General features: G+C 35.6%; 1 protein-coding gene across 12 annotated transcripts in view; it reads left to right on the forward strand.

Annotated features, from left to right (window-relative positions):
* Window positions 1-18,506, forward strand: part of KLHL8 (kelch like family member 8) — a 61,588-nt gene extending 43,082 nt beyond the window's left edge. For 5 of the 12 annotated variants that reach the window (XR_004326657.1, XR_004326652.1, XR_004326653.1 and 2 more), the window contains 3 exons: window positions 1,466-1,667; window positions 1,907-2,833; window positions 6,906-18,506. Coding sequence is in view for 1 of the 12 variants with exons in the window: in XM_032498502.1 (XP_032354393.1) it covers window positions 1,466-1,667; window positions 1,907-2,030 (326 nt within the window). In the remaining 11 variants the exon portion in view is untranslated. Of the gene's footprint in view, window positions 1-1,465; window positions 1,668-1,906; window positions 6,682-6,905 lie in introns of those variants that run through there. The other 7 variants (XR_004326662.1, XR_004326661.1, XR_004326655.1 and 4 more) reach the window with 7 other exon arrangements.
* The last annotated feature ends 277 nt before the right edge of the window (window positions 18,507-18,783 follow it).

An 18,783-nucleotide genomic window follows, 5' to 3' on the forward strand; every position in this document is an offset into this window, starting at 1 on the left:
GATATTATTAGCATTTAAATGTCTGCAAATAATAGAAGTATTACTGAGTATTTCAGTGCTCATGTGTATTAAACAAGAAGAGAAATAACAATTTACGTCTCACAGCTCCCTGCCTAGCATAGGCATTGTTATGTGTTGTACGTCAATAGGAGTATCACTGCTGCTGTTACTTACTAAATCTTCTGGGCCCTTATAGGTAGAACAGACCTAGTAAAGATAAGACTGACTTAAGGTTGAACCTTAAAAACAAACCCTCTTGGTCATTCAAGTCCTACTTAAAACAGGCACTACCGATTTGAATAAGAAAATTTTGAAGGTAACTTTACAGGAAGCTAATTGCATCCTGCCTTTTCTGTTCTTCTGCTTTGAGTTCTTTATTCAAAATTCGTATGTATTACCTAAGAAAGTGATAGGGGGTCCAATGAAAAAGTGGGCTAGAAAAGTATAAATACCCTGTTTTAAAAACTTAATCTTCTACATGAGCATGAGCAATAATTAAAACTAAAGCCTTTGTTACAATGAAAAAATATAGTTGTGATAGTGATGAAATTGCTATATACATTTGTTAAAATTCATTGAAATATGCACTATGATCAGTGGATTTTTACCTCAGTTGATTAAATAAAATTAAACTCATTAGACTCATTAGAGAAGTTGACTTTGTTGATTTTTTTTTTTTTTTTTTTTTAGCTGACCTTGTTTCTAAATAGACTGGTCATAATATCAGCACTTCCTGTCCTCAGGAAAATAGGCTTAGTCACCAGGGAGAGCTGTTACTCACGTAGACTGAGATGGAGCCTAAAAAGAGACACGTTTATTTTTAAAGGAAGGAGCACTGTTAAAAGGACAGTCTCTATGTTTAACCCTCAGGAACATAATAAGTAACATTGTTGGGATGATCTATAGAGAGGACTATCATCATCTATAATATATAGCACAAAGATATAGTTTTGGCAAAAATCAGTAAGAATTCAGTCATAGTCCACCATCTCTGTAATTATGGCAATTATAGAACTAAGGGAAACAGTTGGAAAAGTTTAACTTATACCTAAAAGAGTCAGATGATTTAGTGTAGTTTATTCTCTTCTCAAGCCCTCTTGCTGTTTAAAATCTAATATATACATGTATACACCGTGAGAAGGAATCTCAGTACTGTCTTGCTTGCCTTTAGGAGTCTAAGGAAAAATTATATGAATGTTGTGGGGTTTTTTCTTTTCTCCTAAATTATCTGCTTGAATACAGGGACTCCAGTTTTTCCCACTTTAAGATTTTTAATCCTAGTGTTGAGGAGAATTTAAATTATCTTGAATTACAGAAAATGTCTAATAGGAGTTGGTAGTAGTGATAGATGGTGGGATTTTCTAAAATGTTTTGAAAAGCTTGGTTTGTAGAAGCTATTGAATTGAGATTGAATGGTTAATTTCTGTGAAAGATAATGCTATTTTAAAAATCTTTCTTCATGTAGGAGGTTTTGATGATAATTCTCCTCTGAGTTCAGTTGAGCGGTACGACCCTCGAAGCAACAAGTGGGATTATGTAGCAGCTCTTACCACTCCCAGGGGTGGAGTGGGGATCGCGACAGTGATGGGCAAAATCTTTGCAGTTGGTGGTCATAATGGCAATGCATACTTAAATACAGTAGAAGCATTTGATCCAGTGCTGAATAGGTAATTTTTATTTTTCCTCTATGCTTTCTTTAATGGGTTCTTTCAGTAACATTACTCCAGAGTGCTAAAATACTGCTAGACGTAGTTAATAGAAAACATTTGGGATATCTTATCTCCGCTAGGAAGCTTTTACTGTCTTTCAAAACCAGTCCCATAATAGGGAGTTTTTGTTTTGTCTTTTGAGTAAAGTAAATCATGATTTGTTTTAAGATGACATTCTTTCTCCTCTGTCTTTTCAGGTGGGAGCTTGTTGGATCTGTGTCTCACTGCAGAGCTGGAGCAGGTGTAGCTGTGTGTGCCTGTTTAACTAGCCAAATTCGAGATGTAGGTCATGGATCCAGTAATGTGGTTGACTGTATGTGATGGGAGTTCCAGCACCAACTATTTAGTCATATCTGATAGGGAAGAAAGACAACTAGGATTTTGTAATGACTGCCTTTGAACAGTTTTAACAACTGCTAGAGTCTTATTTAAATGTAAACTTGTATTGTGACTAAGCATAACTTTTGGAATGGTAACTGAAGAATTACTAGTAATAAAGTTCAATTTGCTATTTCCCACTGTAGCAAATAATGAAGTAGGGAAGGAAGACAGTCTAGCCTGAAACCATACCTCCAAAAAAATGTTTAAATTAGTGCCAAAACTTGGAAATCTCTTTTTAAAAAAGTGTGGATGAATCAAAATGTAAAATGGATTCATTTGCTGAGCTTTACCTTTTGCCTAAAGGTGTTAACATTAGACAGTGGATTTTTCCTAGAGGGGAAGTTAGAACCCATTCATCAACACAAGGATACCAGGACACATAATGGACCTGCTCCAACTGAAGATCATTTCTCTTTGGTGCTGATGAATTTATGCCGTGCTTTTTTTAGGTGTTGATTTTTCAATTTCTTGGATATTTACAGAAGTAGAAAAAGTGTTTCATCTTTCTGAGTGCCCCTTGGCTGCATTTTCAGAATTTTATAGGGATGCTGTAAGAAGCCCTTAATTTCAGTTTGAATTGTTAGGACACCAAAAGACCTAACTGAACTATTTCCATCTGAACGAATCTACACTTTTATTTTTTCATCTCACGCAAAAAGGATTTGTTTCATAATAAGCAAAAATGGAGCCAGAGGAGATACTGGAGAAGAAGGCTTTAGAGTCGACATTATTCTAGTGCCCAGGTGAGATACTGTGAGAGTGAATGGTGTTCATGACACGACTCCCTAATGGAAGGACTCTGAAAATATGTTTAACTCTCCTCGTTGATTTATTCATTTGATTTTGAACCCAAGATTTATTAACTTTCTATTTTGCTATTTGCCACCATCATAGTTTTTCTAACTGTACAGAATCTGGATTTATTTATTATCAGAAAAGGAATGCATTTTTATAAAAACCCTTAACAGACTATACTTTATGATTAGTTCAAGATACTGTAAAAACAGAGGAAAATTGAAACTACTGTTTTTTCTGTTATATTTATTCCTCTCTAGTGTATTTATTGAACTTTAATTGAAATTTTTTCTTTACATTAATTTGAAGCTAGATATTGATACACCTACTGATCTAACTGCTCTTCATGGTTTTACCAGCGTTATAAAACGGCCTGTTCATTATATGTATATATTTTATAAATATTTATGATGACTATTAAAATATTCTATTTTGTATTTGCAGTGTAGTTCAGTATCTCTCTTCCAGGCCTTCCTAAATTTCGTTCAGTAATGCCTTAGACTTAGTATAGTTTACTGCTGGTCAGTTATCTTGTTCACAAGGAAGCTGGGGCAGTGAAGAATACTTCCCCTATATATCCATCCCTGAAGTTCATTGCCTAGTAGCTGTAATGGTCCTCATGAAATGGCAACCTGGGCTTATCAGTACAGTAAGGCAGAAAGCCACATTGCAAAAGCCTAGTGCCTTGGGTATATCCGATCAGAAAAAGAAAAAATGTGAGAAGGCTTGGCTAGCAGATAAAGGTCTTTCATGAAGCAGATTTAAAAGGTTCCAAATTATGCCATTTTTTTTCTGTCAGCCTCTGGGCAAGTCCATAAGTCATTGCTGGATCTGAACCAGTGTTCTCTTGTACAACTGTACCCATATTTCAGTCAGTCCCAAAAGCATTTGACTCTGTAGCACTCACTGGACTGGCTACAACTGGCTGAATGTGGGAATAAGGCTCAAAACCTGGCTTCAGCTATTTCTCATGTCTAATGGAGTTCTTGTATAATAATGCATTTCTTGTATTATAATGTTTTTATGGTTACTAGTGTGTTATATTTATTTTTGTAGGGGAGGGAATCTTATTGTTTCTAAGATTACTTAGAATGTTTTTTTCTTGAACGTCTTTCTGCCTTTGTCATGTGTATAGAGTATAGGAGCATAAAGGTATTACATTTCCATTACTGGTTTTGTCTATACAGTAGTCATCTAATATCCTAAGTGGATCCCCTAGCTACCCATAAAATATGGAAATAAAGGGAACATGTGGCTGGCTGTTACATCATGTGTGAGCAGAAGCATAGCCTTGAAGGACCTGACAGTGATTTGAAAAGATTAAAAGTAGAATCCATATGCAGTCTCTATTAAAAACATTCACTGAGATATGAAATATGAATCAGGCAGAAGGAATCATGCAATTGAAAGATGATTATATCCATAGGAATAGAAAGATGAAATATTCAAAGAGGATGGCTACAGGCCTGTAACTTTAACTTCAGATGTTAATATAACTACCAAAAGGACATAAAATAGAGCTAAAATTCAGAAATTATAAATGGAAAACAGAAAAAAGTGAAAATTTACACATTTCTTTAAGGAATATTTCTAGAAATATTGTTTGATTCTCCCATATAGTTATTAAAGCCAGTGCTTTTACTGTATTGCACTGCCACTTTAAAAACAAATTACGTGATAATTGCTTTTGACTAATTTTACTATATCCTCTGTAACTAATTGATCATTTTAAAATGTATGAATAAATTTTGTACTCCCTCCAAGGAGTATTATTCATTCGCTTAATTCCTAAATGCATTTTGAGCTTAATGCCTAGATAAGAGATTGTTGAAATTGTATAAACTACTCTTGCAAACGGTAAACTTGAGTTTTCTTTGTTCCTTTCTATGTCTTATATGATAGAGAATGCGTTTAGAATCTAATTCACGTCTTAGTTAAGAATGTTTTCTGTGGTTTATCATACCAGACTTTTAAAGAAACTATACTGGAATGTAATTGACTTTCTTTTTTTTCCTTTATGTGGAGTTACAAGTGTCAATAAAACCTCTCTATATTTTCTTAAAATCATGTATAAATTTATGTAGTACTATTCCAGCAAGTCAGAATAATTATCATATATACTACCAGGTACTGAGATCAGAAAGTTAGGTTCACATCAGTGCTTTTTATTGATTCAAAACATATTGCATGTATTTATTATAAATAGGAACTGCTTTCTGTACAGCCTGTTTTTCATTGTTTGATTGCTTTTTATAGAATCTTTTCACAACTATGTAATTGTTTATTTTCCATCCCTCAGATACAAAGATTTAGTAGGTTGACTGTAACATTATTCTCCTCAAAGAAAGGATCTTCATATTTAACTGAAAATAGGAAGATTTTTGTTACCTTACAAAAATTGAAAGTTAAAAGCAACCGATTTAAGCAGTTGTCTCTTCAGCAATTGCAGGCTTGTAGTATATAAATGTGATTCTTTATGCATTAAATGGATGTTGTCCTTCCAATTAGTAACCTCATGAAGCATGAATTTTGTTTTTCTACCTATCTTGCCATTGCTAAAAACTTTTCTGAAACTCCTCTTTGAAAATAGCCTGAAGATCCATTTTTAGGTCACTCAAGAGTTAATTAGTCTCATCATAGTCATATGTTAATTTTGACCAGAACTTAACTTGATAATGGCATTGTGTACTTTATTCATCAGACTTGATTTCAAAATATTTTATGACTATCACAGGTGAAATTCTACCTTCAAAGAATTAAGATTTTCCTCCTGGAAAGGATTTTTTCAAAAATCAACAGTTCCAATGGAAGATTTCTAAAATTACCCTAAGCAATAGTAATTTGAGTAAAAAAGTATTTATCTTCTTTAGAAAGACAAATAATGCATGATTTCACATGTATATGGAATCTAAAAAAAAAAAAAAAAAAAAGAACAAACATAATAGAAACAGAGTTATAGATGTAGAGAACAGGTGGTTGCCAGAGTGGGGAGGTTGAGGGGAGGAGAGAAATAGGAGAGGGAAATTAAGAGGTACTGATTTCTAGTTGCAAAATGAGTGAGTCAGAGGTATGAAAAATATATTGTTTCTTTGAGAGGACATTCTTTATTTGAATGCAGAAATTCTGGTGGGTTTTGTTGTTTTAATAAATCATTCTTACATTATCTTACTGGTTGAGGCTAAATTCAGTCTACCTGAACAAACTATTTAGAATATAAGGAATTAATTTTGGGTAATAGCCCTGTAATTAATAACTACAATTTTTTAATGTATAGTCTGTGCCAGTCACTTTATAGTAACATTTTAATCTTTTCAGTAATTCTGCATTTTACAGTTAAAAAGAATAAATTCAAAGACAAGTAACTTGCCCAAGATCCACAATTAATCAATGGTTGACCAGTATTCTTTGTGACTTAAAAATTCCCCTGTTCCACCTAACCAGCTATGCCTCTACTTTTTCAAGGTAGTACATACATACTTAAGGAAAGATGATTTTTTTCATAGCCTTTTCTTAGCAGTATGAAAGTATTTCTGGTCACTATTTTTTGTCAGTTTCCATTTATTTTATTGAGATATAATTATGTTTCAGGTGTACAACATGATTCAATGTATGTATGTTGTGAAATGATCACAGTAAATCTAGTGAACATCTGTCATCCACATAATTACAAAATTTTTTTCTTGTGATGAGAAGCTTTACGATCTCTCTTAGTGCCTTTCAAATATGCAGTGCACTTTCATTAACTATAGTCACAATGCTGTACATTACATCCCCAGGACTTACTTATTTTACAACTGGAAGTTTGTATCTTTTGATCCCCTTTACCCATTTCTCCCACCCCATACATTGCCTCTAGCAACTACTGGTCACTGTATTTCTATATGTAATATTTGATGTGTATATGAAAGTAGATGCAACATGAAAGTTATTAAGCATACTAATAAAACACCTACATATCTACTCCCTAATTAAGAACCAGAACATTTCTGGTGATATTGACTCTGTGTTCCTTAATTCCAGTCCCCAGCCTCCTTTCTTCCCAGAGGTAAGTACTGTCCAGAATTAATCATTCCTTTGCCTTTTTTCCTTCTGTTTTTATACCACTATACCTAAGCCATGCATTGTTTACTTTCATAATTTCTTTGATGAGCTTTATTAAAAATAATATTCTCTATGTCTTAGGTAACTTGATCTTTTCATTCAATAGTTTTGTTTTTTTAAATTTTATGTTGGGTATAGTTTCCCTTTTCTTTCTTTCTTTTTTTTTTTTTTGCTTTTATAGTGCCAAAATGAACATTCATATATAGTTTCTTGGTACACATGTGCAAGTTTCTTAGAGTATATACCTAGAAGCAGAGTTGGCTGTAAGATAGATGCTTGATCAGCTTTATGAGAGTTTTACAAGATAATGCAAAATTACTTTCCAAAATGGTTATGTCAGTTTACAGTATGGTTTATTACTTACTTGCTGTTGTAAGACCTAGTTCTTGCCAATCTGTTAGGCATAAAATTATACTTTATTGTGGCTTTAATTTGCATTTTCTTGATTGTTGAACATGTTTCCATGATTATTAATCATTCCTGTTTTTTCTGTGAAATATTTATTGATGTCTTCTGTCCATTCTTTTTTCTTGTTTATACAAGAGTTCTTCATAATAGGCTACTAATATTTCCATTTTTTTTATTACACATATCTCCTCCCAGTTTATGGCTTATCTTTTGGGGTTTTGGGTAAAGAAAACTTCTTAATTTTAACCTATTCAAATGTAGTTCTTTGTCTTAAGATATTTCTTGTTTCTTCTAAAAGTCAAAGTCTCTCATAGTCATCAGTCCACCTGGAATTGATTTGTCTATGGGTGAGAGAGAACAAATTTTATTTTTTACTATGTGGATAGCCAGTTTTCTTTAAACTGTTTAGTGACTAATTCATCCTTTCCCCAGGGACTTTATCTACATGGCCAATTTCCATGTAAGTAAACAGTCTGTTTTGGGACTTTCTGTTCCATTCCATTGGTCAATTTGTCTAACCAAGTGCTAAATGACATATATGATGAATTATGGAGTATTGTCTCTTTTCTGTTCTCTGAATTATTTAACATTGAAATAATCCATTTCTTGAACATCTTGAACCTAGTTTTCTTTTGCAGAAAAATTAACAATTCAGTGTCTTACTGGTTATATGATCTTTCAGTATTTTTGTTTTCTTTTAAGTCAGTTTTGGTAAGTTTTACTTTTTAAAATATCATTTGCTGGATCCCACAAATTTTATTTGCACTGTTTTCATTAATTTTCACTTGCAAATATTTTATAAATGTTCAATACACGTTTTTCTTTGATCCATGGGTTTAGAAGTATATTTTAAATTACCAAATATGTCTTAATTTCATTTGGTCTGACCATGGTATGTTTGATTCCACTTCATGGAAATGTACTGAGACTTGTTTTATGGCCTGTTATGTTAAACTTTGTTGTTATTTATGTATTCTTGAGAAGCCTAATGTTGTGGTGTAGTTTCTGTATTTGTATATTACATCTAACTAGCTAATTGTGTTGTTCAGTCTACTGTATACTGCTATTTTTATTTTCCTTTGAGCTGTTTGACCTGTCAGTAGAGAAATGTGTTGAGATTCTATATTGTGATTAGTTTTCTGTGTGTGTGTGCGTTGAAGTTTTCTGATTTATGTTTATGCTAATTTAAAAGAATTGAACGTTTTATTTTAAGTAGTGTAATTTTCAGATGTGTATTTGATTCTGTGCCTAGGGATTTTATCCTGGAAGGGTGCTTTCACTGGTTAGTTTTGAAGTGTTCATGGGCCCAAAATACTGCAGCCCTTTCAGACCTGCCTCAGACCCTTTGTTCTCCCTTGCTATTAATAAAGGCAAAAACACCTTCCAGTTTCAGTGCTGTTCTGGAGCTGGTTCTCCACATGTCTTAGTGAGTGCTGTGGCTCTCTCGTGGGTCAGTACTGGTGGTTTTCCTCCTACTCGTTGTTAACACCTCATTTGTTAATGTCTTATACCTGCTCAGATTGTGGGGTTCCTGAAACTCCTAGTTTGATTAGGATGTTCATAGGCTTTTTAAATTTATCCTCCTTGCTCTGGCTGGTTAATTTTTTTTTAGGGTGGAGGATTAAATGATCAGAAATTTTACCAGTACCCCACCACTCCCCATTACCCAAAAACCTTTTTTTTTTTAAATGAAGGATTTTGGTTTGTGTTTCCCTTCCACCTCCTTCAATCTTGCAGCGGTTAACCTTGAAAATTTCATTGCATATTTCACAATCTAGAGTTAATCAGTATGTTAAATGCCTTTCTGAACAATGAAAGGCACTAAAATTCATCACTTTTCTTCCAACTTTTTTCAGTATTTTCGTTATTTTGCAGCCCATATTTAAACATGATTAAATATTTATTTGGGTTTACTTTAATCATTTTTCTTTTTAGTATCTCAGACATTCCTTCTGAGGTAATTTTTTTTCCCTAAAGGATGTATTTCAAAAGTTACTTTGGGGAAGTTCTGTTAAAGTAATCTCCATTTTTGTTCATCTGAAAATGTCCTTATTTTACTACTTTTAAAATGTATTTTTAATGTTTTCAGCTTTATTCAGAAGTATAATTGATGAAATTTAAAGTATACAATATGATTTGACATATGCATACTTTGTGATTATCAGTCAGGTGATTATCACAGTCCATCACCTCACAGTTACCTTTCTCTGTGTGTGTGGTGAGGACGCTTAAGGTTTACTCTCAGCAAATACACAGCACTTAACTGTTCTTGATAGTTTTACTAGATACAATTCTAGTTTTCTCTCTGTTTTTAAGTTATTAGTCCACTGCTATCTGGTTTCCTTTGTACTTCAGGTCAGCTGCCATCTAATTATCTTCCTTCCTATGGGATCTTCTGTTTCTCTGCTGCTGCTTTTAAGATCTCTTCATCTGTTCTGATCTGTAGTTTCACTATGGATGCATCTATATATGTCTTTCTTTGTCTTGTCCTGCTAGTATACAGTGTGATTCTTATATTTGCGATGTATCTTTCTGCCCTGAAAATTTCTTTCATGGACTCATTGAATATTACTTCTGTTTTTCTAGAACTTTAAACTGTCTTCCTATGTACTAACTTTGACTTCAGCTCTGTGTAACCTTTTGTTAAACCATTGAATTTTTAATTTTGATTACTAGGTTTTTCTTTCCCAAAAGTCCTACTTCATTCTCTCTTAGCTATGCTTGGTAATTTTGATGGATTTTTAGTCTTAATTCCTTTCTTTTGCTGCATCTTTTTCTTTCTTTGGGTGGGTCATAGATAGTTCTTTCTGTATCCCATGGCTGATAAATCCAGTACCTGAAGTCTCAGGAGGTCTAAATCTGTTTATTGTCTCTGAATTTTTCCTTATGGTGTCATTCTTCCCTGTTTGATGATTTTATTTCGTAAATGCATTCTTGATTGAATCTGTGGAAATCCACAAGTTCCAAATTGGGCATGTTCTTTCTGAAAGTTTTTTTCGCATTTGCCTCTCTAGGCCAGGAACTGCCCTGGGACATCTTTGCTCTCTTCTTGGCTCCTGGCCAAATTCTAGGTGCTCAGGTTCAGCTAGTCTTACTGTGGTTCAGTGCTTGGTGTCCCAGTCCCAGCGCTGATAGTGGCATTTGTCCTCAGGGCATCCGTGGCTTTTCTGTTTACTTACCACTTCTGCTCAGAGTCTAGCTTTTATATTGGCCTTGGAGGTTTCCTTGCTTTCCTGAGACTCCAGTAAAGCATTTTAAAGTATGTTTATAATTATGTAAGAACTAACAGTAGTGGGAGAGCCCTTCAGACTACAGGTCTTTCATAACCCCTGCCGGCAGAATGTTGCCACTTCTGTTCTAGAGCCCCCCAAATGGCATAGTTTTGTCTTGTTATTCACTTAACCTTTCCTTATGTGCTGCTAGACTTCTCTGTAAAGTTTTCATGTTGACTTTCTTAGTAGACCTTAACAGAATGAGCTTTTTGGTCCCATATCTTTGTCATGCCTAAAGTTTCTTTCTTAAATTTAAACTGGGAGTTCATAAAAGGATAATCCATGAAATGTAAGATTTCTTGGCATTGGTGTGTGTATCACTTTGCCCTGCATGTCTCAAGTATCAGTTATTTTATATACACCAGTTCCTTAGCACATTGCTGTTAAATCCCTTCATAAATAGGACTCCAGAGTAGTTATGTAGATTCAGAAAATAACTGCATTCTGTCTGAAACTTTGCAACCTTTCTTTAAAAAGAAGTTTGTTTTGGCATTTGGCCAAAAGTAATAAAATTCCTACCTGACCATAAATTCCCTGATTTCCCCCTATTCGTCTGCAAACAATTACCTTTTTTCCTGTCTGGAAACCAGAGCTCAGGACTGAACAACACAGTGGCTATTTGTACTGCATTCTAACACAAAGTGCCCTAATTTTCCTGCTTCTGCTTGTTTCGTTTCTCAATACCTATTCTGATGCAGTACTAAATCACTGTGCTTTTTTGAAGACCGGCTTTATTGAAGTATAATTTATATAATAAAAAAGTGACCCATGTTTACAACCCATGATTTAGTAAATTTATTAAGTTGTGCCAACATCACCGTAATCTGGATTTAGAACATTTTCATCATGCTTCCAAAACTTTCACGCGTCCTTCTTGCAGTCTCCACTCCTCCCCATCCTTTCCTCCCTGCCTTTCTCTCCAGGCAACCATTGATGTGTTCCTGTCCATTAATTAGCTTTTGCTGGGTATATCATATAAGTGAAACTATACTCTGTATAGTCTTTTGCATCTTGCTGTGTCACTTAGCATGATGGTTTTGAGGCTCATTTTATATGTACTATAGCATTTTTACCCCTGAATATTAGTCCATCTTATGCATATACTACAGTTTGTTTATCCACTCACCAGTTGATCATTTGGATTGTCTCCAGTTTGGGGCTGTTATGCATAATGCTGCCATGATGCCATGAGTGTTCACATAAAGCATGTTTATGAACATGTTTTCATTTATCTCGGGTGGGTTCATACAAGTGGAATTGCTGAGGCTATTCGTTTTTTTTAAAGGAACTACCAAACGGTTACCCATAGGGGCTGTACTGCATTATATGCCTGTCAGTGGAGTATGGGGATTCTGGTTTCTCTTCATCTTCTCCAATGCTTTGTGCTGTCTTTGTCTTTGATTATCGCCATTCTCCTGGGTGTGAAGTGGGATTCTCCTTGTGTTCAGCGTATATTTCTACATTTTTTTTTCCTATAGGAAATGGCTGCTCTCTAGTGGTGCATTCTACACATTACACTTGGGAAAAGGGCACTAAATAGAAAGCTTAAAGCTAAAACATGTTAAAGTTTACACTGATTTCATGTTGTGCCTGCATTATTTAGCACACTGAGCGCAATTGAGGCCCAGGTTCAAAATGTTTTCCTAATTACCCCTGTTAATAGTTCTCAGGACTTGGCTGGTTGGTTGTGGCTTTTACTTAATCCCTGGAGGTGCCATATATTCAAACGAAGCTTTTGTGCTTCAGATCTCACCCACTTTATGCACTCAGGCCTTTTGGTATAAAGGGTTACACCTGTGGAGTGGCTAATGCTTATGAAGACGGGGAGGAAAAGGCCAGACACAGTTTTGTTGACTCATACCTACCACATCCTTTTAGACCAGAGCCAGAGGAGTAAATAATTCTTACTAGTGGAGTGAATGTAAATTCCTTTTAATGAATTGCACACAAGTGGAATGTCTGGTGGCTCCTTGGTATTTTCAGGTAACACTCTGTAAATATGCCTGTAGAGAGTTGTAAAACTTTAGAATGGGTCTCAGCTGCCCCCAGGCTCCTAGGGCTCTGCTGAAATGAGAGCAAGATGCACATTAAAAACTGAAAAAATTGAGCTAAAGAAGAAACCCGGCCAGCGACGGACTGACTGAAGGAATGTGTATTTGGTAAGTAAACAAAGATGTGGCTTCAGGAAACTAGGGTAGTAAAACTAAACACTTAATTGTTTAAGCAAACTGTAGGTTCTTACTTTAAACAATTAAATGTTCAAAAAGTGGGGAGAATGTACCTATGTGAAATTTCTCTTAAATTTTTGGGCACTAGCACAATGCATTTACCTAACAATGTATTTTACTTTCCTGACATGTCTGTAAAATGATCATGTATATTTGTATGTGTGTATATGTACATATGTGCACACACACAAAAGCCTAGTACAAAATAGTAGAAAGCATGATGGACCCATGGGGTCTGCGCATGGTTGATTTACTGCTTCAGTCAAATGGAAGCAAGAGGAGAGGCCAGACCATTCATCCTTGTGTGACAATTTGGTACACAGTAATTCTACACCATAGTAAATGGATTATTTATCAATTAGGGTGGGTAAAGGGATATAAGGTTTAGGACAGAAGGTAGTTTGTTCAACTTCAGGATAAGCAGTGGCTAGGAGGGAAATTGAAATAGTTGGGGGTTAAAATTTTTAAATATGCATCAGAACTTTTTTAATGTTGCTATAACAAATACTGCTTTTTAAAAAATTAATATGTGGAGATTTTGATTAATCCAATGTCATTGCCAAAACAAGAGATACTTAACATAGACAAAATTTTATCCTCTGCCTTTATTTTGGAACCAAGTCTGATGATTTATATGAACAGTATTGTTTAACTCTTCCCAGAAAAACTATCATAAAGTCAGTAGGGTATGTGTGTATGCTTGCCTGCCTAGTTCTGCAAACAGTTTTAAAGATGTTATAAATTTGTTTTGAACAATGGTAACAAATGTGTAGAACACTCCCCATCTCCTGATGATCTTGAAGGACAGTGGGGTTTTTTTTGTAAGTTCTGTGTAGTTAACTCACATTTAATAGGGAAATGTTTGATTGCTAGTATTTTCACTGTAGACTCTAGGATATCATTTTAACTCCTTCCTTTTTTGTTACAGGTGAGGAAATAGAGTACCAGACATTCAGGTAACTTGCACAAGACAGAGGAGGATGTTTGTTTTGCCTAGATGCCTATACCCTATATGGTGAAAATTAGAGGACTGAATGTCTTGGGCCCCAGTTGGACCCTTCTAAGTCATCAGTTTCTGAGTTGAAGTTTTATTTGGTCCCTTTACTCTCAAACTTAGAGGACCCAGGGGGAATTCATGCTGTTGCCTATTTTAGTTATTTCATATTTGCTGGGACTTTAAACTTTAAAGGTTACTTTACATCATTCATGACTTCTAAAAATTGTTTTCATGCTACTTTAAAGGTTTATCACATATTTAATATTTTAAATTTTTCTCTATTAAGTAATCCATGCCCTCAAATAGTATACAAATGAGAAAAAAAAAAAACCTGTCCATCTCAGCAGTCACTAGAATTGTTAGTGTCTTGACTAGCACTGGTAAATGGAGGACGTCTACAAGGCAGCACGTGAAGCGGCGTTAGACAAGGACTCCTTCCCCCGCCAGTGTGCTGTTGAAGTTTCTGTGGCTGCAGGTTCTCAGGACTTCCTTCTCAGTTTGTTTTGTAAAACCTATTCCTGCTCATAATCCAGTTTTACTGATTGTCCCCCATAAAATCCCAAAACGGTTAAATGTTAACTGCTTGTGGATGACATTTTTAAAAAGCTTATAAAAGCCACATTTCCTTTAGTTTGTTCTCAAGAAAAATCCCTTCCTAAGTTGAGGTCAAACAGATCTATACCGTAATGAGTTTCATCTTTTACAAGCTGCTTGACCATAGACATAGCTTAAATTTCATCATCTGTAAAGCAAAGTAACGACTCATTTGAAAGGTGGTTTTAAAAATACAAACCATAGAAAATGCACAGCACGTATCACTTAATACATGTTCCTTTCCTCTTCTCCATGTTTTCACTTTCTAGGCCTGTTGTGCTAGAGCGATGGGAGTGTCATGGATGAGGTAAATGAAAGGAAAAAAGGCCGAATGGCTCCATTTTGCTGTGGGGAATTCAGGACCAACACATAAGCATAAGAGGAATGCTGTTCTCTGCCTAACAGATTAGTTGGTTGAAGTAACCCAGTCTGAACAGTATGACCATAGGGTGTTCACTTTAGCTTCTGTGTTAGGACCACTGACAAGGCAGGACAGTGGGTATCTCAGTGTAAAATCACCAGATCTAAATTAACCTGTCACCTGGGTGGAAAGAGACATGCAGTCCAGGAGCTGGGCAGCCTGACACATATTCTGAAGAAAGTCACTTTGTACACAGGAATCACTAACACTTTGAACGGATGGGAGTAAATTTCACAGGGGTAAAAAAAAAATCAGTCTTCCTTTGCTTTTTACCTTCATTTAAAATAAGCAAATGTGAAGTTAATAGGGCTAGTCAAGTAAGGCTCAGGACTGACACATCAAATTTTAGGTTTGATCTCTGGGGCCATAGGGAAACCTACAGTGAACTTCCTTCTGTATACCCACTGGGTCTCAAACCAGTTGCCAATGTTTTACAGCTTCCAGTTTATCCAGGATGAGTGTCAGTTCCTTGGACCAAGAAATAAGTTTTAAAGGTTAATGGAACTTTAAATCCTGAAGACCCATGTCAGGGATTGACCATCACCTCCAATGCTGGAAAAAGTGGGGAAACGTAAGCAGCCTGTGATGTCGTCCGAGGTGCAGGCAATGGAGCAAACTTGGGAAGTCATGCAGTATGTCAGAGGCAGTCAACAACCTGAAGAGAATCTCACAGAAATAAGTACAAGAACAGGCATTCCACAGAATCAGAAATCCCAGTGGCCAAATAAATTTGTGGCAAAGTGGTTAACTTCAGTTGTCAGAGAAATGCAAATTTAGAGTATAATACTGTTTTTCACTTTGCAGCCAAAGCTGGCAAGAACTTAAGCTCATCCACAGTTGGTATAAGAGCTTCTAAGGAGAAGTGGTTTGGTAACAACAAAATTTTTTTTAAGTTGGTTTATCTTCTGACCCAGATATCCCGCTTCCAGAAATTTATCTTTTAGAAACACAAGAATGCATGATGATGTGTGTACCAAGATTCCTCAGTACAGCATTGTTTATAACAGCAGAATAATTGGGTGGGGTGCCAGGGGAGGCTTACGTGCATAATGGGAGAATGTTTAAATAAATGGTGATATAGCCTTACTACACAAAATGATTAACAGAAGACATATAAAGTGGAAAAAAAATACAGTATATCCAATTTTATGTATAAAAACAATGTGTAAGTGCACAAAAAAGTTCTGTGCACACAAAGTGCGCCAAACTTACTGGTTGTTTACTTTAGGGAGGAAGGGATGAAGTAAACTTGCTCTAAATTCTTTTTGCTCTGTATGCTCATGTGTCTTTTTTTTTTTTAAGTCTATTTGTAAATCAGTTTGAAAACAATTTTTACAAGATTTCAAAATGATAACTCTTGTAGTTGTAGGCTTGGGGGATCTCTGCAAAACCACTCTACCAGATCACTTACTCCCTTGAGATGCTTGTGAAGACCTCAGGTGCAGTTGGAATCTCTTCAAAGACTACAGGACAAATATGGAAAAACAGGAAGTTAAATAGTTAAAGACATTTTTCTAAAGCCCATGCAGTTGAGTACAATTGGTTTTCCAGTAATAGTGTATATATGTGTATGTATACACGTGTGTTGCTCAGGTGATAATTTACAGGAATATTTAGCAGTGGAGAGATACAGACCACTTAACTGTTTCTGCCTCTGACGTGTGAAATAAGGTAAACGAGATGTTAGGACTGGGCCCCAGGAATTGAGAAGGGTGATGTAAAGCACTTATCCAGAGCAGACATATGGTCTTTTAAAGTTAAAATAGAATTGTCTGTTTAGAAAGCATTCCAAGAGCCACCCTCCAGTCTGTTCTAAGGGCACAGGTCTTCATTATCAGAGCCTCGCTGTCTCACTACAGTCTTGGCTTTCAGTTGAGTGTGGTCCGTGGGGAAACCACAAACACTGACAGAATCCTGTTCTAAGACAAAACAGTCTCGATGGTTATACTTTTCTAATCACAACCAAGTAAGAGATAAACCTCGATTATATTCTGAAGACCCACTAGGCTTCAAAGCTGTTTGGAATGGATTGAGGGGGTTCTAAACACTACCTAGATGTCTTAATTAAAAGTGGCCTGGATTGTGACAATTTATATTTGCAGCATCTCTGGCAAAAAGTGAACAAATGCTCGTTTAAATAAACTCCAAAAGTGCCTAAACACTGATTTAAAGCCTGAGAAGGATACACACAGGAGGGTTTCTATCTCACCTCAGAGTTGCCACCGGTAATCAGCAGTAGGAAATGGGCCTCGCAGTGTCCTGGGAAACAGCCCTTACATACAAAAAGCGGAAACTGCGGACATTGATAGAAGTCGGCCTACTTAAAACTAAACAAACTTTGTTTAAAAAGTACCATAATAAAAATTGAAAGGCAAGATACTTTGGAGAAAAATATTTACAACATAAGAGGTTAATATCCTAAATATATAAATCAAGAGGAACAAAGATGAATAGCCCGGAAGGATCATCTGTTCTTTTTTACTACTCAGCATCCTCTGTTCATTAACAGAACCTTTCCTAGTTGTGAACTCATTCCGTATGATTTAAGTGACAACTTTCCCCACATCTACCCAGTTGGGAACTCACACTGGGTCTAGGTCTAGAGTATTGGGCATGTAACCCATGTGCCACACCCAGCACCTTCACATGTAAGGGGACAAATACTGTAAGAATGAAAACGTAAGTGAAAACATCAGAAGACACCGTTTCCCACCTATCAAATGGAGTGATTTTTTTTCGCCTTTTTGTTTTTTTCCAAACATAGTACAGTTGGTAAAGGAGTAAATGATCACTGAATGCTAAAATCAGTAAGTGAAAGATGGCTGCAACAGGGAAAGGCCCCAATTAACAGTTTTGGTGACGGTATCTTAACCAAAGACTCAAGAGTTACCATCACTAATGATTTTAGGTGCCTTCTTACGTGATGCAATACGAAATACACAGCACCACCTTTGAAAGATTCTTGCCAAATATAATCAAGCCTCTAAACCTAAGCTTACAGAGAATCTACATAGGAGATAAGGGAATGAATTAAAGGACACTGAGGGAAACACAAATCCAAGATGCAGAACATTACATTAAAGAGACATAATGACCAACTGTAATGTCTAAAACTTGACTGAGTCTTGGCTCAAAAAAATGAGCTGTAAGACCTTTGGGGCACAATTAACAGAAATTTGAATGTGAACTGAATACTAGATGTTGAGAAATTTTCTTAGCTTCTATAATGGTATTGTGGTTATGCTGGAAAACTTCCTGAGAAATGCATGCTGAAGTTTTTAGGGGTGAAGTGTAACTCAGTGTAAATATACACATGCACACATTTTCATTAAAAAATATGAAAAATCCAATCTGTCCAACTAGTTTGCTCCAGGAATGGCTGTGGGAGCATTCTTTATGATATCCCCAAATCAGAAGTAATGTCTAACACGGGGGTTGCTTGAATAAATTGGTACAACCATACAATGGACAACTTCTACTAAAACTCTGTAATAGACAAGATGTGACATAGAAAGTTTTTGTGGATTTAGAATAGATAAACAAGATTATACTGTACAGCACAGGGTAATATACACAATATCTTGTAGCTCAGAGAAAAAATGTGAATGAATATATATATGTTCATGTATAACTGAAAAATTGTGCTGAACACTGGAATTTGACACATTGTAAAATGATGATAAATCAATAAAAAATGTTTACAAAAAATTTTTGTGGAAAAGATGAAAGCCATCAGAGAGGTGTAATGGCCCATTATCCTTCAAGGCCTAGTTCAAATGAGATCTTGTCCCTGGAGCTTCCCTTACTCGGGACTAACACATGCCCTTTCCCACACCTGCTGTTTCCCACACAGGTCTTGCTGGCTTGTCAGCTTTAC

This window comes from Camelus ferus, chromosome 2 (assembly GCF_009834535.1).
Source record: "Camelus ferus isolate YT-003-E chromosome 2, BCGSAC_Cfer_1.0, whole genome shotgun sequence".
Taxonomy (NCBI): domain Eukaryota; kingdom Metazoa; phylum Chordata; class Mammalia; order Artiodactyla; family Camelidae; genus Camelus; species Camelus ferus.